This window comes from Micrasema longulum, unplaced genomic scaffold (assembly GCF_059751315.1).
Source record: "Micrasema longulum isolate JH-2025_06_02 unplaced genomic scaffold, ASM5975131v1 h1tg000284l, whole genome shotgun sequence".
In the NCBI taxonomy this organism is placed as follows: domain Eukaryota; kingdom Metazoa; phylum Arthropoda; class Insecta; order Trichoptera; family Brachycentridae; genus Micrasema; species Micrasema longulum.
This window is the reverse complement of record NW_028277488.1, coordinates 910,698-935,668: the sequence shown is the minus strand read 5'-3', so window position 1 is coordinate 935,668 and position 24,971 is coordinate 910,698. Positions and strand designations below refer to the sequence as shown.

At 31.4% G+C, this 24,971-nt stretch overlaps 1 protein-coding gene across 1 annotated transcript in view; it reads left to right on the top strand.

Moving 5' to 3' along the window:
- Dscam4 (Down syndrome cell adhesion molecule 4) overlaps positions 1–24,971 on the top strand; it is a 226,023-nt gene that overhangs the window by 21,404 nt on the left and 179,648 nt on the right. The window contains exons 3-6 of the mRNA XM_088224468.1: positions 13,239–13,434; positions 14,591–14,752; positions 20,099–20,230; positions 23,765–23,903. Coding sequence (XP_088080594.1) covers positions 13,239–13,434; positions 14,591–14,752; positions 20,099–20,230; positions 23,765–23,903 — 629 coding nt within the window. The remainder of the gene's footprint in view (positions 1–13,238; positions 13,435–14,590; positions 14,753–20,098; positions 20,231–23,764; positions 23,904–24,971) is intronic.

The following is a 24,971-nucleotide window of genomic DNA, read 5'->3' as shown; positions in this document are numbered from 1 at the left end:
GTACCAGTCATCACTGCAACAATCATATTTAAATATATTCTAGCAATTCAGTACTGAATTGTCTACATGCGCTGGGTAATAAACATTCGGATTTAGGTGACATATTTTTATTGAAATTTCCAGCTTATAAACAATTACTTGTAAAACATTTTAGTGTGGAATCAATATTTTAATTATGTTCTTTCTTAGTAAGCATTGAAAAAGTTGTTACTGAATATACTCCACTGTAAATACTTATGTATGTATGTAATGTAAAAGGTACTTGTACCGTTAATTCTTAAAAAAAAAAAAAAAACTTATATTTACAAATAAGTTATTGATTTAAAAATACTTGGTACACTTCCACTTATTTATTTGACCAATAAGCGCTTTCACCGTCTATTGGGCATCTTCAGACTAGTAAATATTATACAGTGTAAGGATAATTTGTATAAAACGAAATATTATCGTAAGTGTAGGTACATTTAAAAATAAATTGAAAAAGATACCATACGCAATATTTCAATGGAACAGAGTGAGACAAATTCTTGTAAATTTTTTGACCTGATCTTAACTATTAATTAATGTTTGGCTAAAAGATTTTTTATTATAAAATGAAACTTAATTTGAAAAAAGCAGGATATATGAATTGATTTGTAATTGTACTGGTTCATATATAGGACAAAGCGGGAGAGCAATTGAATATAGACTGAAAGAACATTTAGCTTCACATAGATTTAATAACGACATATCAAAATATGCATCACATTTAAATAAATTAAAACATAATTTTGACAAATCAAAAAATTTTACATATAGGACATTAAGGTCAAAAGTTAGATAGATTGGAAATTTTTGAAATAAATAAGATAAAAAATAAAAGCGATAGAATTTTAATAAATCAGCAGATAGAATTCAAAAACTTACCCTACTTAGCCCCCTTAGTTGGACCTTTTACATTGTAATAAAACAATAAATATTTTTCATATAATATAATCTTCTCTTAAAGTATACCGCCAACACGTGTTTCAATAGTTTGTCACACTCTGTTCCATTGAAATATTGCGTATTGTATCCTTTTCAACTTATTTTTAAATATACCTATACTTACGATAATATTTCGTTTTATATCAATTATCCTCCATCAGTCTGAAGATGCCCATTAGACGGTGAAAGCGTTAATTGGTCAAATAAATAACTGGAAGTGTACCGAGTACTTTTTAAAGTAATAACTCATTTGTAAATATAAGTTATTACATAACTTATTTTCAAAGTTATTTTTCATAATTTGCAATCGTTGTTCAAATAATGTAAGGCGTTATATTATTATTTTGAGTATGAACAAAAATGAAAAAAAAAATATCATTAGTTTGACAAGATACAGTCTAACTGATCGAAAGTTACATCACAACAACAAAAAATACCCATTACAAATAAATAGTGTATTCAATTGGTGTCTGTAACACGGTACAATTCACAAGCTAGTAATGATTGTGAAAGGATCCTGAAAAGAGCGAACTTTTCAGTATATTCATGAATTATTTTTAGTACACCCAATTTTTCAACTGTCACTACACTGTATTCAGTAGACCAACCCTAAAGAGATGAATAGGAAAAAAATACTGATAGCAGAACTAAATGTTCCTTTTCCCTATTTTAGTTCAGTATTAAAAAATCTGTGATTGTAATATGATATTTATTTAAATATTCTAGCACAAACAATAAGCTCTTTGGCTGACTTGTTGTTGAAAGCAATATTTTCCTGCTTGCTAAATATTTAACTGGTCAAAAGAAAAGTTGGTCAAAAATTAATACGAAAAACCTAATAATTTAGAAATAAGACGTACTTTTTAAATGGAAGATAAGGCTTGCATATTTAAACTCAAATAAAACTACATTATGTTATACATGTTTAAAGATGAGGAATTTGGAACCACTTAATGATTTTAGAAGGAGAGAGAAAGAGGAAACAAGGAAAGAAAATATTAAATAAAGAAATTTATATACAGGCTGGCCAAATAGATACTCGAGGTAAAAAATAAGGTCGTGGAATCTCTTCATATCTGTAAAATAGTGGTCATATATATATATATATATATATGTTTGGATAATTTACATAGCGCCATTTTTGTAAAAATCACCTCAAGGGCGCTGTACAATAAACAAATATCCCAGCACGTCATGCAGCTACAGAGCGCATGGACGGTTGGGATTCTAGGTCCTCGTCTCCAATTATGATATATAACAATTATGATATATAGGAGCTAGATAACAGCACGTCTTGCAGCTACAGAGCGCATTGACAGTAAGAAATCTAGCCCTATTTACATTTTTTTTACAGTGAAGTTTAAAGCTTAAGTGATATTTTAAAACCGAAATGAAAAGCAAATTTATAATAATAGAAGTAAGACAACAACAAGTCTTGCAGCTACCGAGCGCATGGACGGTTGAAATTCTAGACCCCATTTACTAAATTGAGATATTTGATAATTGATAACATTAACAAAATATGATAGCTAACATCCCAAAAAGTCTTATAGCTTCAAAACGCATTGACAAGTGGAATTTCAACAACATAAGAATGATTTAAAAAAGTTAACAATAAAAATAATTTTGAAAAACACAATAATAATCCGTTGAGCAAAGAACTGGTAAGTATGGCAATTGTGAACATGTTACAGCACAAAAAGTAAACGATAAAATACTAAACAAAGATAGCATTCCTTAACTTATAATTAAGGTTAACAAGATGATAGACGCTACTCAAACTCGAAGTGTCCCTGTTTTATTTAGGTATGCAGTTTACAGGATATATGTTATTTAAAGTTAACAAAAGTCCGTTTTGAGATAGCCAAGTATTATTGTATATACATATATACCTTGATTTCACTTTTGAAATCTTTAAAAAAATGGTTAATAAAAATAACCTTTTTTTTCATAATTATATTTTGAATACATATCTATATAAAAACAAATGAGATCTATCGTTTTGTTAAAGGCATTTTAGTATAAAAATAGTATTTCTTAACAAGCATATCCAAGATGTTTATTTAGACATTACGAGTAAAGGACTTTTAGGTAAATAATATTTGTAAATATTAGTATACAACTACTTACCGACTTTAGTATCTACCGCTTTCAAGACGTGTTCATCTCTTCGTCAGGACACTCACAACGCCAACATGCAAATAACACAATTCAATATCATATTTACCATCACCGTAGTATGCATAATAGTTTATTACGAGTGATACTTTAATTCACTTGAAATATCCAGTGACCGGTTTCATCGCTTTGGCGACATCTTCGAGACTGGTATCTTTATTAAGGAGTTCAATGTATTTAAACAAAACAAAGGTAAGGATAGGGAGGTCAAAATTAAAAGTAAATTAAATAAAATTATTTTTATCTAAGGATCATTAAAAAAAATAATCGGGTTAACTAATGAGTTGATATTATGCTATTTTAATCAGTTTAAGTATTCAACAATGTTTGACTATGTCCAAATGCTTGCAGACTGGCTGGATTTCCTCCCTAGGGAGTTATTCATATTTAAATTTATTGCATCAGAGAGGGAAAACATTGTTGATAAGGGAATATGGAAGTCTAGGCATTTACAAGGCTTATGACCTTTCATTGGCTAGTTTAAGTGGCCATTTTACACATTGTGTAACATTCACCATTCTGCTCATGTTTAAACATCCACATTTCCTCAACTCTTCCATCTGTTGACTTTTGTGCAGTAAAGGAGCTGAAACCTTTATTATGTGGGTCAATGAGAGGTCATGACAGGGCATAAGCCCTGTTAATGCCTAGACTTCCATATTCCCTTATCAACAATGTTTTCCCTCTCTGTTGAAATATATTTAAAGTTTAAGTATTGTTTATTTATATTATTTTTAGTGTCCCATCCTTCGTGAGTGTGATTTTTGTTCATTATAATTTCTGAAAAACAAAGGGTAAAAAGTAATTAGTAAAAATATTACAATGGGTATAGTAATGGATAATGCACGTGTGTTATCTGTTCATTATGTTATTCTACGTCAAGCTTATTTTTAAGTGTATTTATTTCGAGAATTTCTAATTTTTCAGGTTTCAGGCTTTTATTATGTATAATTTTATTTTTTTTGGCAATACTAGTAGTGAGAGTGCAGTTTCTTAGGATTTTCAAAGCGGACAATTTGATTAAAAGTTCAAATATTTTGAAAATTTCAAAACCATAGATAAAACATGTAGGCCGTTTTCAAAGAGACTTAGTACTTAATTACAAAAGCATATGACCATAAAATTGAAAAAAAAAACAGTAAATAACCCAAAATCAAACATTGTCGTGCGTAAGAAAATAGATAATACAAGTGTTTCCAATTTTTTTTTACTTAAATCATAGAATTAAGAATAGTCCAGAAACCACATACGAGCATCAAACAGAAGGCAACTAAACTACTCATTAATGAGTAGTTTTACTTTTTGACCCATCAGTTTATTTGTAGACGTCGCTCAGTACGCAACTCTTGATTTGAATTCAACTATGCCGTAATGTGTCCCTTTAAAGTATAGAAATACTGCTAGGATCTTAAAGAAACAGGATGGGATCACATTTCATTGTAATTAGCAAATGAATGTGTAAGTAGTAAACATATAATTTAAAAATTGAAGTATTTTTCCATCTGTCCAATTGTCGAAGAAAAGAAAATGAACATTTCGTTATTGTTGCCAGTGTAGTAAATTTGTTTACTCTACTTTGCTCACTTAATGAGGGAACTAATGAAAATTGGACCTCGGATTGAACAACTTTGTGGTGGACATTTGACCGACATTATCTTGAAAAGATCAAATATTATTTAACATGATATAAAAATATCCGTTTTATGTGAAGTAATATTTTTTAAAATATTTTATGTTAAAAGTTAATTGATTTAATTACTCTTATTTAATGACCCTTTACTTATCTAATATGTTGTTTCAATCAATATTTCCGCGAGCACAATAAAATTTTAGAGAAATTAACCGATTGTTTTTATTTACCTTACATTTGTGTTATGAATATATTTTTTCCCATCGTGCAACATTGCGCGGCGACATCACAAATGCGCGCGGCCAAAGTGGGGCATAGTGGGGGAATTTTCGGACACAGTCCGATGTATTCAAATATGATTCTTCGCTCCTTCTGGACTATTTTTAATTCTATGACTTAAATACAAAACTCAATCAGTGCAGATGTTTATTTCAGAACGAACTTTCCAACTTCTTACTCGGATAATATTCGAGCGTGTTGCTGAAATATACTGTTAAACATGTTTAAGTCAGTTGTGAAACACAATAAGCGCGAGGGTGTTTAGTAAGTTTCCTTTGAAGACACAAACGTAACACCCATCAATCACCCTCCTTCAGAATAGGGAACGTTCGAGATCATTATTCGCCCCAAGGATAATACAGTCCATTTCCAACTTAATAGATTTCAAAAGAAAATTATTTTTATATTTTTTTTGCATTGGTATTTATTTTTCATTTATTTATTTGTTCATATTTTTTGCTTACAAACTATAATTAATAATAAAAATAATGTGACCTCACTGGGGTTTCCCGTGCCGAGGACACTTAACAATACACTTTTTTTTCAATTACATTTGAGAATCAACAAAGAAGACTAACATAAAAAAACGAAGATAATTAACAAATATTCAGACAGTTTTAAAAACAAGGTATTTATATACATCTATATTATTTATATTACAAAACACACAATGAAAACAACAAAAACCTAACATAAGCTATACACTTGTGGAGCAGTTGATTCAATATTGGTATGGGCGAATGAGACAATCCATTTTACTTCTACCTAGCTCCACTATCCATTTTTTTATAGCCTTTGTAAATGTTATTATCTTACAAAATATTTAAACATAAAAATAAGTACAAAATGACTCTTCATCGATCCTTCTTCGTAAAATGTATTTTTTTTTTTACCAGAATGTAAAACTTCCTAGAAAAATATCAAATAACAATCACAATAGATCGAATAATACTTCTTATAAAAGAACACACCTTCAGGTGTATGTGGTGATACATTTGTATTTTTGTTAGACAGAGCTTTTTTTTTAAACCGACACAGTCATAGTTATAAACAATACATAAAGAATAACAACAAATAACAAGACCAATTATGGGTTTTATATTGGAACAAAAATATAAAAAAACAAAATATTCAGTTCGCTAGGGTTGAAAAGAAGTGGGATGGGAAAATAGGGAAAAAAGAGAAGAAGAAGAAATAGTAAGTATATATAAAACAATAAAAAAAATAAAAAATGCATATAAATGTACACATACAACATAAATACATATTCATACACACACACATCCATATATATATACATACATACACATTCATACATACACATACATAAATACATACATACACATACATGCACATACATACATACATACACATACAAGCATACATATACACACATGAACATGCATATATATATATACATATTTATACACACATGAACATATACGCATAAACTAATGCACAGACAAATACATAGACACACACATCCATATATATACATACATACATACATAAATACATACATATATACACACATGAACATGCATATATATATACACATGAACATATACGCATACACTAATGCACATACTTTCGCGTACATATATATAATTATTAATAAAATAATGAACACTAATAAGTAAAATGAAAATATCTTTTCATCAAAAACTGTAACTTGATTTTACGGGAGCGGTAAAAAAGGACGTGTAAATTACACAATAGATAGCTTTACATTAGTCGGATTGTGGACCCGTGGCTAGCGTTACAAACTCATGGATCAGAGGTCCGTGGTTCAAGCCTCACTCTATTCCAACTTGATTTCCATTTTTTAATAGATAGTTATTTATAATTCGTTGAAAATGGCCACCAAAATTTAAAAAATTGGGTAAATTATAAAAGCGGTAATATTTCTTTTAAAAAAAACCCCTTCAAATGTGGTGAGTAAATAGCAAAAACAGGTTTTGACGTTTCAATAAATGCATTTTGATCGTCTGTTCTCCTCTTATATTCATTATTTATTCATCGATTTCTTAAAGGCTAAAATATTGAGATTAACTATATTTAAAATTTTACCAAATTTCGTAGATAAGGACTGGATTCAACCCCCTAGAAAGCTGTTAATATTAAAATATAACAAAAGACACGAAGAACAGTATACAAAAGGGAATATAGAAGTCTTGACATCCATAGGGCTTATAACTTGTCGTTGGCTGGTTAAAGTAGCCAATTTACACAATGTATAACATTCACCATTCTGCCTATATGAACATATACATTCCTTCGGCTCTTGTGAAGTTAAAGAGCTGAACCCTGTATTGTTGCGGGTGAGATTCATTTGATTGAATTATTTCACCTGCATACTAGGCAAAGCCTGAAAACTTAACTTTACAAACGTCAACAGATAGAAGAGCCGAAGGAATGTAGATGTTCAAATACAGGCAGAATGGTGAATGTTACACAGTGCGTAAAGTGGCCACTTAAACCAGCCATAACAATTCATAAGCCCTGTGGATGCCTAGACTTCTATATTCCCTTTTATATAATGTTCTTCGTGTCTTTTGTTATATTTTAATATTAACTGCTTTCTAGGGGGTTGAATCCAGTCCTGGTCTACAAAATTTGGTCTAACTTTAAACATGGTTATTCTCAATATTAGTCGCCTCTAGGAAGTCAATGAATAAATAGTAAATATAAGATAAGAACAGACGATCAAAATGCATCTATTGAAACGTCACAACCTGTTCTCACTACTTAGAGTTCAAAGCTGAAATTCAATTTGTGTTTCCTTCTTGAGACGAAGAACAAGTCCTTGTGTTCACCGCAGGCACAGGCGTAGTGGAGGAATAGAAGTGAATAAAATAAGTGGAAGCTTAGCTTACCAATATGCGAAGTTCTGCTAGGAAATCTTAAGCGAGTCAAACAGAAGACTTTATATGAAAATCGTAGCTTATTTCCTTCAATTGCAGACAGGGTAACGTAATGCACTGATATACGCCGTATATTTTTTTTCCATTTCACATATTGTGAGCTCACAAGTAAAACTAGTTCTATCCATTTTTCGCAATTTTGATATTTTTTCACCAAGTTTGAGTACTGGATGTTATCTTTCACTGAAAAAAAAACAAGACTACTTAATAATTGTATATTGATCAAGTAAGTCTATAAACATCTACTACAGTAAATATTGACAATATCAAAACACTTCCATTTTTACACAATAAATTGCTAAACAAAGGAAACTTTAAATCAAAGGCAACTAAATATCGAAAAAAATAATTTGTGACCAAGTAAAAACTTTGAAAATTCTGACTTGTAAGGTCACGATATTTATTTCTCATAGTTATATAGGATAAAATAGGATATCTAAGCATATACAGAGCTTATGACCTCAAAAAGTCAACGGATAAAATAGTTAAGGAAATGTAGATATTTAAAGATATGCAGAATGGTGAATGTAACACAGTGTGTAAAAAAGCCACTTTAAATACCCAATTATCATATTGTTCATAATCTTTGTAAATGCCAAGACATCCGTATTTTCTTCTCAAAAATGTTTTCCCCTTGTGTCGCAACAAATTTCAATATAAATTGATAGTTTATATATGGGATAAATAATATTTAATGTAAAATAATATTGTTTTATATTAAAACGTGTTCATATTTCAATAAAGACTTTATTTAATAATAATGAAGAAAAAAGTACTTGTGCAATTTTCCATACTCTGTATAAACAGTTAAATTGAAATAAAAAAAAACAGCATTTTTCAACTAAGCACACAATTAATTATAACATTCTTTTGTTCTTGCAAAAAAACTTGAATCAATTTCTACCACGGCGGTGGCTGAATTTGCTTGAAGTTTAAATACTTTCTGATTACTCTGCCAAAAGTTACCCTCGGCCAGTAAGGCCTCCATAGACTAAAGCGCCTAATAAGGGTTGTAGGGAATCTCTCCCTATTAACCCCTTCTCGCTCTATAAATAACCCCTGTGGTTGCTTTACTGAACCATTACTTTGGCCAGGCGAAACATTTGTTCAAAAATCACGTAACAGGTAACTGCTCACTTTCTCATCTGATTTAGAGTTACCTACACAAATGTTTTACGTGTGAAAGTGGTTTGTTTGCGAAGTTATTTATTGCATTACTTCCAAACGACTATCGGCTAAACAATGCAACAATCCGTATCCATCTACATTAACCAAGTTGTTAAAAACGTTTTGTACGCAGTACATATTTAGAATATAATATCAACTGAATTTTACTTACTTAGGCTTCATACATTAGAATTTTCGGAAGAAAGTTTTTGATTAAAAAAAGAGACTGGATAATAATGCTGTTTTTCTGATTTCCGATCATTCCACAATGGTGGATAACCGTCATTGTTTAAACATACCTGATATGTTATTTTTAATTCGGCATTCACTTCGTAACACTTCATTTTAAATTATTATGAAAATAAAACTTTAATAATAATAATATAATATTTGGCTGATTTATATACGCGATTTTTGTAAAAAATCACCTCAAGGGCGCTTTACAATTGTATATCTAAACTTACATTCTAACTAAACTTAAGTGATAAATTATATTTCCAGATTTGAAATTGAGGGTATGATAGTCTAAAAAAGTGAAATTTTAGTTGGGATCTGAGCTGACTGGGACTGTCGATGATTCGTTTGTTATTAGTGTTACACAATTTTTATTCTTTTACAAGAACACTACTACAGTTTCAGGAGAGCACTCCTCCGATCGATGGGTGATATAAAACTAATATAGTAAACACAGAATATTGTTCACAATGACATAGAATTTACACAAAAAATACACAAATTAATCAGTTGAACTTAGAGCAGGGAGGCTTTATTCCACTTATCTAAGGTCTTATCATATGAATGGATAGTTATCTAAAATACAGATATGAAAACATGATCAATGTGGGACAGGACATAAAGTAGAATTTATTGCTTAAAATTTAGCACATAAGTGGAAGCTACAATAATTAAGTCTAAAATTTAATGTGTGGGAAGACATCGCTCGGCTAAGGGAGTGTTAACAGACGTGGGTCCAAGAGGGTGAGTGGGGTGAGGGGAGTCGCAAAGAGAACATAGTCAATAAAGGCGAGGGGTGATTAAATATGTGATTATAATTTAGGTTATTCTCAGAATTTAATTTTTTGTGAATTTCTATTATTTCTAGATTATTCATATTACTGCCTTTGTTATTTACTTGGTGCAGGAGTTTTAGGGTATGATTATGAAATGAGTGGTTACTATCTATTATATAATTCCGAGAAATTATTATTGCTCAGGCAACGGCAGTGTTCGCTCAGCCTAGTTTTAAGATTTCGCGATATTTGTCCAATATAGACACCACTAATAACAAAGTTTTATTTTCATAATAATTTATACCTGATATGCTCTTGATAAATTTGGATATAGTTTTTGTTATTAAAAGTTTTGTTGGTTCTTAAGATAAATTAATTAATTTATTATGGAAATAAAACAGTACTTTTAATAAACACGGGGTACAAAAAAACAATTGACAGAAGTAAAACTAATTACAGATTTTACATTCATATTTATTATGAATACAGAAGATGGGAATAGATACCAAAAAAATATATAAAAGGGGAAGACATGGTATAGTTCAGCCCCTACTCTCTCTTTTCTCTGCTTTATGAGCATTCAAATTTAAAATACAATTTCTGAACTAGCAATATAAGAATTTACTTTTAACAGATTTTTTTAGTTGTAAATTATTTGTACTTTGCTTTTGTTATATGCAAGGTTTTATCGAATATATTTATCTTTAGGTTATATTCTATTGACTTTAACATTTTTCACCGTAGATTATACTTTAAAAAATAAAAATAAAAACAGTCGTAAAAGTTAGACACAAAAAAAAACTTTTGACAGATAGAGGTGCGAGGCTGTGAAAGTGAAGTGATGTTTCGGAATAAACTTAAAACCCACTTGTTCTTTAAATCATTTGAATTAATCCGTAGCATGTGACAACAATATTAATTGTTTTAATTAAATTACAAATTTAAAAGCTTCAATTATATTAATTTAACAATATAATCACTATGTAAAGCGCCCTTGAGGTATTATTACGAAAATGGCGCTGTATAAGTTATCCATAATAATAATAATAATACAATAGTGTTGTGACAGTCTTTTTTCTTTCGATTTTCAATATAGATTTTTCCATATTTAATAGTTTTCATATTTGCGACTTAAGAGCTCAATTCTGACTAAAAATAAAATCCTTAAAAAAAACATAAATGCAAGCAAGTTTATTTATTTTTAAATTTGGTAATTCAACAGGAATACATTAATAAAGGCAAGATAAAATGATATAAGAGGAAAAGTTAAAGTTATAATATGCCTCACACAATCATTATAAGACGACCATAATAGTGAGTAACAGAAATAGTTACATGCAATTATATGTATTTTTTTTAATAGTATAATTATACATATTTAAAATTTAAAAAAAAAAATCACTTGTTATATTTTTACCAAAACTAAAATCCCACCAAGCCACTATCTGTAGCTTAACTTAATAATATTATTTACATTTATAAAAACAATGAATAACAGATAAAAATTAACAGCCGGAAAGATCCGAATAAACATGTTTTTACAAATAATAATATATAAACTTATTTTATAAATACAAGAAAATATTTAAAAAATAAAAATATTTACACATAAGCTACTATTCATATATAAACTTTTGATCGAGTAGCCACTCTCTTATTTTGATCTTGTTACAATAAGTGTTAAATTTAAGTTCTTTCGGCAATAAATTAAAAATGCTAGGAACTAATATTTGAGAGTTCTATTTCCATACGTATTGCATACTTTCGGTACTACCAAGCCATCATTAGATGTGAAGCGTGTACTATGTTCATGTTTGAGAGGAAACTTGAATGTATTACTATTAAATTGCTCCAAAATGATGCAAAGCCACAGTAGTCCTCGAACATAATAAAAGTAAAAATAATGTAGTAATACCACGATTTTTTACTCGTTTTGTCATCAATAAAGTTTGAAAACTTTGAAAATAAGAGTGAGTTATAAGCAATTTATTTAGATCAACTTGGGAGTGTTATTTTTTTACAAACTAAATTTTAGTATGGATCACATCATAATAATCACGGGTGAATTAGTGATTTTGACGGTATTTTGAGTACTACGACGATGATGAGGGGCGGGGGAGGGATGAGCAATGCTTGGAAAATTGATCTAAAGATGACAATAAGTAATCAAACTTCATTTTGGGTGGCCATCACGCGCAACAGTATATCTTACTACAATATTTGAGTTTGTCCAAATGTTTGTAGACAAAAGACTGGATTTCACCTCCTCGGAAGTCATTAAGATTAACAAATTACAACAGGGATGGAGAATACCTTAAATAAGGGAATATGGAAGTCTAGGCATTTACAGGGCTTATGACCTATCATTGGCAGGTTTAAGTAGCCATTTTACACACTGTGTAACATTCACCATTTCGCCTATGTTTGAACATCCATATTTCTTCAATTCTTCCATTTTTAAAATTGAAAAATTGTTTTCAGGCGTTGCCTAGTACATATGTGAAATAATTCAGTCAGGTGAATCTCTACGCAACAATAAAGGTTTTAGCTCTTTAACTTCACTAAAATCAACAAATGGAAGAATTGAAGAAATATGGATGTTCGAACATAGGCAAAATGGTGAATGTTACACAGTCATAAGCCCTGTAAATGCCTAGACTTCTATATCCCTCATTTAGGGTATTTTCCATCCCTGTTGTAATTTGTATATTTTACTATTGATTCATTTAACACCAAAAAACACGTATAACTTTTGCTCAAGAAACTCCTCTATTGCGGCCCAAGAGTGTCCCGGATGAACATATCGACTTCTCTAAAACGAAAGCCATTTTCAGGAGAAATGTACAAATTTGGATTTTGTCTTAGGGAAGAGACCATTGTAGGAGACTGCTGCGAAATATTGCATATATTTGATATTGTTTATTAATATGCTTGCTTTCACTTTCCATTACGTTGTATCCCAACTCAACACAGGGCTCTTGGCCTCGTGGAGTTAGCAATGCGTTTTAATTTTTTAGTTATATGTCCGAGTATATTGGTGCAAATATTTTTTTAAAAGATAGTAAAAAAACATTTTGCCTTTAGGTGGAATGGGTGATGGCGGACGGGTCGGCGCTGACCGCGGCGCGCGGCCTGCGCGAGGCGCTGCCCAACGGGACCTTGCACTTCCCCCCGTTCCCGGCAGACCGCCTGCGCCGGGACGTGCACCACGCCGGCTACCGCTGCCGCCTGAGCAGCCAGCTGGGCGCCATCGTCTCCAGGGAGGTGCACGTGAGGGCTGGTGAGACAGACATATATTCAGAGACGCCTCTTCTTTATTTACATTCAAGTCACGTATGAAATGTCCCTTCCTGAATATTTGGGTTTTTCCTTTCTCCCCACACTTTATTTTCCTCTTTACACCCTCCTGTTTTCATAGTATAGTGTAGATATTTAGTGATTTTTTTATTTTTTTTTAAATGTATGTATTATTTGTTTTTTATATTTAAAAAATATAAAATTTACACTTACAAACTTAAATGTTTTATATATTTATTTATTTAACTTTTTGTACATAATGTTATTTGTACATTGGTGGGCTTATTGCCAAATGGCAATTTCTTCCAACCAACCAATAAAATAAAAGTTTTATTTTTATAATTCAAGTTACAGAACATATTCAATAGAAAAAAAAAAAAGATTAAAAAGTGAAAAATATATAAAAATAGAAATAAACGTATTTGTTTATAAATTACCTTAAATCAAAACTATTACTCAATGGGAAAAAGGAAAAAAGCGGAAAGAGGAAAAAGGAAAGGAGGAGAGATATGAATTTTTATTTCAAGCCTAGTCATGTAGCTTCACTATAAATATGTCTAAAGTATTACCCGATGCTCCATGACGGAGATAAAGTGAATGTACTCCAGATCGTTTAACTGGATATATCATCAGATTTTGTTATTGAGTCCTGGGTGTAATAATGTAGGTCCCGCACAATATAATATATTGTGTTAAACAGAAAATGCTTAATTACGTTTTCGATCAGATAATAATAAATTCTCCTTCATTATTTCATAAAAAAATAGTCAGTAATTCATGGAATCTTCACCGTATACTGTGCAAATATCGTGGCCATCGTTGGCAGCTTTATTCCCTCCGTTGAACGCAAAAAGAAGAAGGTGTCAAAATGCTCACTTTCGTTCACTTGACATTCCATTTTGAAGACTTGTAATAAAAAAAAAAGTAAATATAACGTGAAAGCAAATACAATATTTTGTGGAGTAGACAATTTTCATTTGAATGACGTATAACCTGAACTATTTTATTTTACTTTTGATGTTTATTTTTGTATTTGGACAAAAAAAACATTTAATATGGATGTATGTAGCTATATTTTTTTTCCTGTAATGTAAATCAAGTTCCGAAAATTTTAGGATTGCGTTGTCCATTATTTACAGTGATCAAGGAAGGGTACGAAGTGAAGGTCTACGACGAATACGTCATCAGTGGTAACTCCGCCTTGCTGCGCTGCCAACTTCCATCGTACGTCAGCGAGTTTGTGATGGTCAGCTCTTGGATCCAAGATGGCTCCATCAACATATATCCTAGCTCTGATATAAGTAAGTAAAAACCAGTCATTAGAATATGCTTTAAACACAATAAATATTCGTCGCAGACCCTTGGCCCCGATTACAATAGGAAGTTAACAGAGTTATCTTCGACTGTTTATAAATAAAAACCATTAATTGTGTACGAAAATGAGTATGCTTGCATGAATATTAAAAGTATATTCGTCGGTAACCTATAATTAAACATGCTTAGAAGAAAAAATCGTATGTTTCTGCTTTTTATACCGAAAATTTCATTTTACTTTGTAGATAAAATTGAAAAAAATGATAACTTTCCATTGTAGTCGGGGTCCTGGCGACCTTCAATTATCGGACGTATCTGATGACTTTGTGTCCGTGGCAAATGACGTTCGTTAACTTTTAAAAGGCTGTGCTCCAAAATTCCTTTACAAGCGGTGATGTAAAAATCGTGTTATCGGCAGCAAAAGACATAATAAACTAAGGTTCAGCTCAACATTAAAAAAATAAAACGTAGAGACATAATAGAAAATCATAAATATGCTGTTCTTATCACTAGCATCCACTCTTGCCTACTGCCAATAACTGACTAATTTAACGAATTTCTTATTTTGTTTTTATATCTTTCACACAAACACCGGCAAATAACAGTGTCTCTGTCTTCTCTATATGTTTTATTCTCGTGCCCTTTCTTATATAATAAAAAATAAAAATTATGGTATTGGCATCACTTTCATTCGTATTAGGGACATATCATATTTTTTTTTTAATTTTAAATTAATAAGGGTCTATGAAATACTGCCGATTAAAAAAAATATATACTACTTATTAGTACCATAAAAAATATTTTTGTATTTATAATTTTGAATTCTCACGAAAACAGTTTATCGCATTGGCCACGCCCCCTAATACGTCACGATTTATGTAAATTTTGAACTTTGTTTGCGACCGTTTAAATTCAAATACAAACTTGGTTGCGAATCTTGACGTCGTAATTATCAGACCAAACATGTCGCAATTTTGAAGGAACATATTTTTTAATAATTTATTTTCGAGGTGATATGAACTCTAGACACATTCTGCTATCGAGAAAATAGTGATAGTGATGACGTACTCCAACGACAATATCAACCCAATTTAATTGATGATCTGATGTACTGTAGCTCAATCAGAAATAAATATCTAGAAAACATGCTAAGCATTTGAGCGATCTCAATGAACAATTTAAAGTTATCGCAGTCATAGGTCAACGCGTGTGTAATCTCTAAGTCAACGTTCGTGTCTGATTGTTTTTTGTTTAACTTGTAAATATATAAAGCTCATTGGCGAAAAATTAGCGTTTACTATTAAAAAAATACAATATATTGCATTTGCAAAATAGTAAAGAGTATCTAATAAAAAAGGGTGAAAATTAAATAACAATTACTACGGCGACTGCTTTTTTTGACATTTGGCTTGCCAAACGCTGGCGAAATGCAATAAATAGCATGATAAATAATAAATAAATAAATGAAAATAGCAGTTTTGGAATATTTTCCATATTTACACCGGTGAAATTCAAATATGTGATTGCGCAGCAAGATTTTACGTCGCGAAACGTAAATATTTTGACATTTAATATTAGGTGTTCACGGATCTTCCGTTGTGATCGCGAATACGATAATCAACCATGGTGAGAAATTGTTATCGCGTCGCTTATTAGCATGTCGATGGTTATTTGTGATTGAGCTACTGATGCACTGTTGTCCAGCTCTTAAATACAATTGAACCATCTTATAACCGGTTGTGTCATATTCAGAGTATTGTTTTTCTTGTTTACTCTTTCATTGCATAGTTTTCAACATGCAAATCTCGTATCATATCACAAACGTACCATTTTATTACCGTTTCGATTGGGTATCTTTTATTTATGTGTGTGGTTCATCTCAGCATACGTAATATATCACACCTTCCGGTCAAGAGTGCCACAAGTCTAAATGCGTTAAACAAAGAAAAACATCTTTAAAAATCAAAAATATTTTGAGTCTATCAAAATTCTTATCGACACAAACTGGATTTAACCCCCTTGGTAGAAATAAGTATATATTAAAACATAGATGGAGAACAGTTGAAAGAAGGAAATAGAGAAGTCGAGGCATTTCCAGGGCTTATGACTGTCATTGGTTGGTTTATTTATTTTAAAGAAACAAACAGTCGACAATGATATAGTAACATTTAACCAGCAAAGTTTCTAAATAAGAATCATAGATATTATTAAATTGTGTTACAACAAAAGGGTGTGTTTATGTGTATTAGTGTAAGAGTAAGTGTTCAGGTGTGTGTAAGTGTAAGCATCATAAAATAGTAAGTGAGATCGTATCGCAGCCAGAAATAAGGAGTTTTAATTTATTTTTAAATAAATTAAGGGGCATGTAAAATATATCTATAGATGAAAAAAAAGCATTATAGTTAGAGCAAGAACAACAGAGGAAAGAGTGTTGTGCATAGTTAGTGCTAGTTTAAGTGACCACTTAACACACTCTGCGACATTCACCACTTTGCCAATGTTCGAACATCCGTATTTTTTCAATTCTTCCATCTGTTGATATTTGTAAAATTAAAAAGCTGAAATTTTTATTGCTGCGATTGAAATTATAACAGAATTATTTTACCTTGATACTAGGCAACGCCTGAAAATATTTTTTTAAATTACGCTTCTTCTTGGACCAGCTGGTTTTATCATTTATCACAATATTTCGAGTCTATCCAATTTTTTGAAGACAATAACTGGATTAAGCCTCCTGGGGAGTTATAAATACTCATATATTACGACAGAAATGAAGAACATTTTGTAAAAGGGTACACAAAAGTCTGGGCATTATTGTTTTCTTTTAATAAATAAATAAATTTACTGGGTATCTTATTCTGGGTAGCTAGACTTATATATTACCTTCTCTTAAATGTTCTTAATCTCTGTTGTAATATGTAAATATAAACAGCTCTCCAGGGAGTTGAATTCAGTTCTTGTCTACAAAAATTTGGACAAACTCAAAATATTGTTGGTATCATTAATTGTTTATTTTGATTTTTAATGAATTAAATATGACTCCCACATTTTGTATTACGGCAGTCTTGACAAATCGTAAAAGATTGTAGATAAAAATATCACGCGAGTGCCATTATACACTCTGGATGCGGTTAAAATGATTTTTTTAGTTATGGCTGTTTGGCACAGTTGCTCAGTTTCAAATTCTATTAAATGTCATACTTAACTGAAAACATAGTTTTTTTTTACTTATGGCACCCTTGACGTGGGGACGTGATATGTAAACTGTGGCCAATTGCCAAATTGGAACCATAGATTCTCTGTAGTTGACATATTATTTAACAAAGTTTTTCCGCTGGGAACGTTTGCTATTTTATTGGCTCCTTCTCAAACAATCAACATATTTTTGAGCCTTAAATTATACCCATAAAATAACTTCGTACGCTTAAATTATATTATTCATAAATATTTTATCCGACGTTGTTCCGGGAATGGAATATTTTAAGTGGAAGTGGATTTATGTTTAATTCGACTGTTTTATTTTTGAAAGAGTCCTTCAAATAATGGGGGAAAAACGTTTTATTTCTCAGGGTTGAAAATAATTTTCTTAGAAATTATTTACGAAGTAGGCTGTGTATGGGAATTCCGATAAATTATTAGCACTGTTTTTTGGTCGATCTCTCGCAAATGCCTTCCCAATACTAAGCAAAAAAAAACAACTGAACGACAAAATTGACGTTCAGCTGTTCTATTTTCAGCACACCAATACTGAACCAATTTGTTCGTTTTTTTTAAGAAATAGCATTTAAATGAAATTTGCTGTGTCGGGATTTTTTACGTTTTTTATAATTTTTAATCATATTTGTATTCTGTACGTCTAAAGATGACGGCAACACGAGCAACAGTTAGCAATGAAAGCATTTAAGTTAAATTCAATCAAAATCGCGGTTTATGAAATTGGAATTTTTTAGAGAATAATTCGTTCATTGATTTAAAAAAACATTGTTTTGTAAGAGCGTAACCAAAAGATGGACTTTCGGTCTTTAAGACGGTTTTTAGATATGTGGAAGGAATGCTTTCAATGTTTGTGGACTGGCACTTGAACATTAAGTACCTTACCTTCTGGTGGGAAAACGTATTTCCACGTGCATGCGGGCAAAAAATAGCGGGAGCCAAAGCCCTTAGGCTTTAACGATATTATTTAGCGGAGTAGATTGTATTTATTTTTAAATGAAAATAAGTGAGTATCCTCGATATGCGGTATGCAGCGTCTATTGGTCACATTCTCAGAAAATGAGATGGATTAGGAATATATGCCACTAACCTTATCTTCGTTCTCGTGGTCTGACTGGTAACTTGCGAGCACCACCAAAACTTGGAAATGCCTTTGATCTAGAGCATAACACTGATGGTTGGTGGAAAACAAAGATTATGATGCGCCACACGTTCAACGAAATAAACGCATGATTCACGACACGAGGTCTTAATGTGGCGGGTGATCAAAGGATACTGAGGTGCGAAAAGAACAGCGGTTGTGGGTGCAAAGGATGTAAAATTTGTGACAATACATGACTAATGCATACCCACATAATTCGCATCCACCTTCCATGTAACAATAATGGTCCATTAACGCTGCAATTAGATAATGACCGACCGAAACAAGATTTTCAGCCAAAACCATGACCGAATTTTAACTTCTGTTAACTTATTTAAGTAATTTATAATACTCGAATTTGCGGATAAAATGATAACTCGTCTTTTATTTATGTAATAAATTACAATGAACTTGCATAAAGAATTTTCACTTTCAAGCTAAAATGCTTTATTAAGTTAGTTAAAAGTCACTTTAAAACATCTAAAATTAGGCTGTTTTATTGCTAAATTTTATGAGTTCATTAAAATAAGTATTAAATAAAATACACAAATAAATAAAAGGCATAAACTTTATGTGACAATACTCACCGGCGGAAAGCCGAAACCAATAAAAGGTCACAGGTTATATAAAATCCATCCGAATACAGCCAAACGTAATCCGTCACATTCCGACTGCAGGTTTCGGCTGCGCCGAAGTTTCGGCCAATTTTTGTCTGAAACTCGTTTTCTTGCCCGAAACCAAAACCGATACTTCGGTCGGCCACTACAATTAGAGTGCCAACGTAGTGTTGTATGCGTCCCTGGGCTGGTATTCCAAACGCTCTCGCGGCCTTAGAAAAATCATTTGTTTCGCGTATTTAAGTATAAAATACACGAGATAAAGTGATTTCTACGGCCGCGAGAGCAATTAAGAATAGGATCGCTGGTTACGGATAGATTATGGTGTTACAATAGTAACTAATATGTGGGTTTTCTTGCAGATGGAAAATACGTAGTTCTAAATAGCGGAGAACTTCACATCAGCTCTGCAGAATCTTCAGAGAAGTTCCATGCCTACTCCTGCAGAACTGTTCACAAGCTGACTGGAGAGTCGTTTACTAGTGCTTACCCAGGTAATTATAATGAAGCATTAATTTAAGTTTCTTTATGAAATTTTATTGATATTTAAAGCATTAACTTTGTGGTCAATCATTTTACCAAATTAAATGTCTACCAGTTTTGAGATGTACCCGTCTCTTTGTCAGGACATCAATGAATCAAACATGCAAAACCCACCATCCACCTTCACCATAGTTGTTGCACAAACATATAAAACCAGCACGACATGCATTTGAGTAAGCACATGCACTGATTAGGTTATGAAAATATTTTATATTGTTGTACAATGTTGTACAATATTGTTGATTAATCCACCTGGTCCATGAAGAAGTATAGAAAATAAAAAAAATAAAATTTCAAGCGTCGCGCGTCGCCTAGTATGTAGGTGAAATAATTCAATTAGATCAATAGAATCTCACCCGCATAAATAAAGGTTTCAGCTCTTTAACTTCACAAACATCAACATCTGAAAGAATTGAAGGAATATAGATGTTCAAATATAGGCAGAATGGTGAATGTTACACAGTGAGTAAAGTGCTACTTAAATCAGCCAATGACAAGTCATAAGCCCTGTCGATGCCTAGACATCTATATTACCTTCTCTCAAATGTTCATCATCTCTGTTGTAATATGTTAATACACTAACAATGATATCGAGAACGTATTTTTTTTTCGTTTTTCCAAAATCTTTATATTTTACTCTCGATTTAACGGTACGTACCAGAGATGCACCGAATACAGATTTTTCGAAACGAGTCGAATTCGAATATTACTTCGTTTCGCGATTACCGAAGCGAATATTCCGCCGAATTATTCGGTTCATTACACGTGTGGATTGTCGCGCTGAACAAGTTTGTACAGGTTCGATAGGCGCTTGGCGAAGTGATAAATACTTCAAACTTTAAATAAATGTTAATTATATGATTTAACGTTTTTTTATTATGATTTTCAAGCTTCAGTCTTACTATGATTTAAGAGTATGTGGGACACGGTACGAATTGGAAAGCAAATGGGAGCGCACGCTTCAAAATAGCTGACCCATATAATTATATATCTCAATTGAGAATAGTCCAGAAATCGCATACGCGCATCAAACAGAAGGCGACTCGACTACTCCTTAAGGAGTAGTTTCACGTTTTGACCATTCACTTATTTGCAGACGTCGCTCAGTACGCAAATCCCGGTTTGAATTCAACTATGCCGTGTTGTGTCGTTTTAAAGTGTAGAAATACTGCTTGTTTCAAGCAGGATGGGATCACATTTCATGTGTAAATAGCAAATGCATTTCGCAAATGCATTGCTTAAAAATTTAATTATTTTTCCACCTGTCAGATTGTCAAAGAAAACAAAATGGACTTTTTGTTAGTGTTCCAGGGTAGTCAAATCTTATGAGAGAACTCACAAAAATTGGACCTCTCGGATTAAACAACGCCGTGGTAGACATTTGATTTAAATTTACTCTAAAACATAATGGCATCAAATATTATTTAACATGACATAAAAATATCTGCTTCGTGTCAAAAAAAAATTGATTCATTTTTTTGAAGTTCAAAGTTCGTTAATTCAATTACTCTTATTGAATCACCCTTTCTTTATCTACTATGTTGTGTAAAATAAAATTCCAGAGAAATTAACAATTAGATTTTTTTTTAAACATAATTATCTTACATAAGTGTTATAATTATATTTTTTGCAATCTGGCAACATTACGCGGTGACTTCGTACATGCGCACGGTGAAAGTGGGGCAAAATGGGAGGTTTTTTTGAACACAGACCGATGTATTTAAATATGATTCTACGCTCCTTCTACACGATTCTTAATTCTATGGGCTAACCCTTGAATCAACGGGCTAGACATAATTAAAGAAATATTATTTTACCATTAAAACGCTGAATTGGTGCTTTTAATAAAGTAATACACTTCCATTTGCTTGCGGTCCCATTCGCTTCCCTAATGGGTGTCCACCATAAGTAGTTTAATATTCGGTAAATACACAATACTTAAACCGAATATAATGCCGAATACCGAACATGTAAAACTACGCTGAATATTCCGAATACGAATAATTGCCGAATATTTGGCGCATCTCTAGTACGTACAATAAATATGGGTGATTTAATAAAAGGCACCATAAAAATGGAAGAGCTGATGGAAGGTACTATTAGGATGGATGAGTTAATAGAAGGTACCATGAGGATGGATGACTTAATGGAAGGTACCACGAGGTTGAATGATTTAATCGAAGGTACCATGAGGATATATGATTTAATGAAAGGTACTATGATATATGATGGTGTATAATTTAATGGAAGGTACCATTAGGGTGGTTGATTTAACGGGAGTTACATGAGGGTGGATAAAGCGAAATACAGGAATAAAGGAGTTATTATTATTAGTACAGTTTTTTCGAATGTTTACTAAACCCATGTTTTGCCTGTTGGTGAACTAAGTAAACAGACAATTTATTATTTTTTAATACGTTATGTCACACACACAAAAAAAAAGTTTATGAGAGATTTGAATGGACTGTAACTTATTTCAATGTTTTCTTTAAAAAAAAAATCTAACAAACTGGACAGACATTCATGTTGTAAAACTTATTTTTATTGATAATACGAGACTTATAATCAGGGTTGTAAAATAATCCAGTAAAAAGAACGTGACTATTATTTCATTTTTTTATTGTTATCATTCTCTGTCTTTTACGTGCTTGTAACTACACAAAAAACATGTTTTTTGTAACCAAAATATTCTACATCATATTTTTATAATTTCTGAATATGAATACTAAAGATATAATTTATTAATTAAAGTATTTAAAATTGAAATCGAAACATCTTCTAGAAGAAAAAAATTCTTCCCTCATTTTTATTTAATTTTAGTGAAATAAACGGCACTTAGTGCTTTTTCCATATTAGTGACAAATACAATTAAATATACATACATGTAAGCATAAGTAATACAGAGTATTTAAAACAATATTATTAATTTAGAAAGTCTTAAGAAATATAAACTATATAAAATAACAAAATATTACCAGTTATAGATAATTTGGTATTAGAAATACTTTGAACCAGTTAAAAAAAAACTAAGAAGGCAATTTTGAATAACATAAAAAAAAATATATATGTTTTATTATTGAAAACTAATATTTAGGTAAATAGTATATGTTTATGTATAAAAATATATAATGATGTAAAAAAAATGGTAAAGAGAAATATCTTTTACTTATAAATTAATTCAAGAAAAGAAACAAATATTAATTAAAACAAGAAAAAATAAATACTTATTTAATTATTTTTATTATAATTTATCATATTTAAGTTTAAAAAAAATATTTTTTTTTTAAACAACTATTTAAAATTCAAATTAAAAGACCTATGAAAGAAACATCAATAGAGATACTCAAACGTTTGTATCAAATTGTAATTTCCTCCTGAAGAACATTCCTACGTGTTGGTTCTAGTCCACTCATTTGTCAACTCCACTGTCGCATGCACACGATATTGACACATCCGTACACTAAACGCGTTCATTCAACGTGCAGGTCATGTGATCGTCACGGAGCCCAAGGGCAGCGTGCAGCCGCGTGTGACGGTAGAGAAGCACAGCACGCGGCGTGCCGCACTTGGGGAGCACGTGCTCCTCGCGTGCGCGGCGCAAGGCTGGCCAGTCCCTACCTACAGGTAAGTCCAAAACCAATCAACACAACACACAACACAATTCGATAACATCAGTAGCTCAATCACAAATAACTATCGACGTGCTTATAAGGGACGTGATAACAATTTCTCACCATGGTTGTTTATCGTATTCGCGATCACAATGGAACACCCGTAAACACCTAATATTAAATGTCAAAATATGTACCTTTCGATACGAATAATCTTGCTGCGCAATCACATATTTGATTTTTACCGGTGTACATATGTAAAATATTCAAAAATTATTTTTATTATTTATTTATTTATTATTTTTAGATACTGCTTACTATATTGCATTTGCAAAATGCTTATTATTTTTTCTAGTTATTTTTGATTTTTCGCCAGTAAACTGTATTTATTTACGAGGAAAACAAAAAACAAACCGATACTATCGTTGAGTTAGAGATTACACACGCGTCGACTTATGACTGCGATAACTTAAGCATATTCATTATTGCTCATTGTGATCGCTCAACTGCTTAGCATGTTTTCAAGATAGCACGTCGATGGTTATTTGTGATTGAGCTACAGGAAGTTAAGTGCTTTTTTGTATCCTTTTATTTGTTAATACACTTTGAAACTAAGCCATAAAATTAAATTGTGTTTTTAATAAAAATAAAAATATTTTTTTTCCGCACGTAATGGCACATAGGGCACTGCATTCGTTCATCAATCTCAGCTTATCTCGATCATTTTTTTGTTACATCAAAGTAAGATGATCAGTCTTACGCGTCAGGTGCCAGTCCAGCGACTATGAAATATGTTGTTTTTTTATTTTTATGTGGCGTATTATCGTCGTTATGATTTTTAATTTTTTTTAATTTTGGAAATGCCCACTGAAACTTCAAAATTAAACCACCCAGCAACGTCATAAGCTCGGGTCACTGAGTGTTTTAGACATTCCAAAGCTTAATGCAATTATAAAAATAAAACAAATTAAAACTATAAAAACAAATTAAAGAGCGCATAGGGGGTTGGGATTCTAGTTTTCTATTAAGGTTAATTTTTAATAATTATATAAAAGATAGGTAACAACACGTCTTGCAGCTA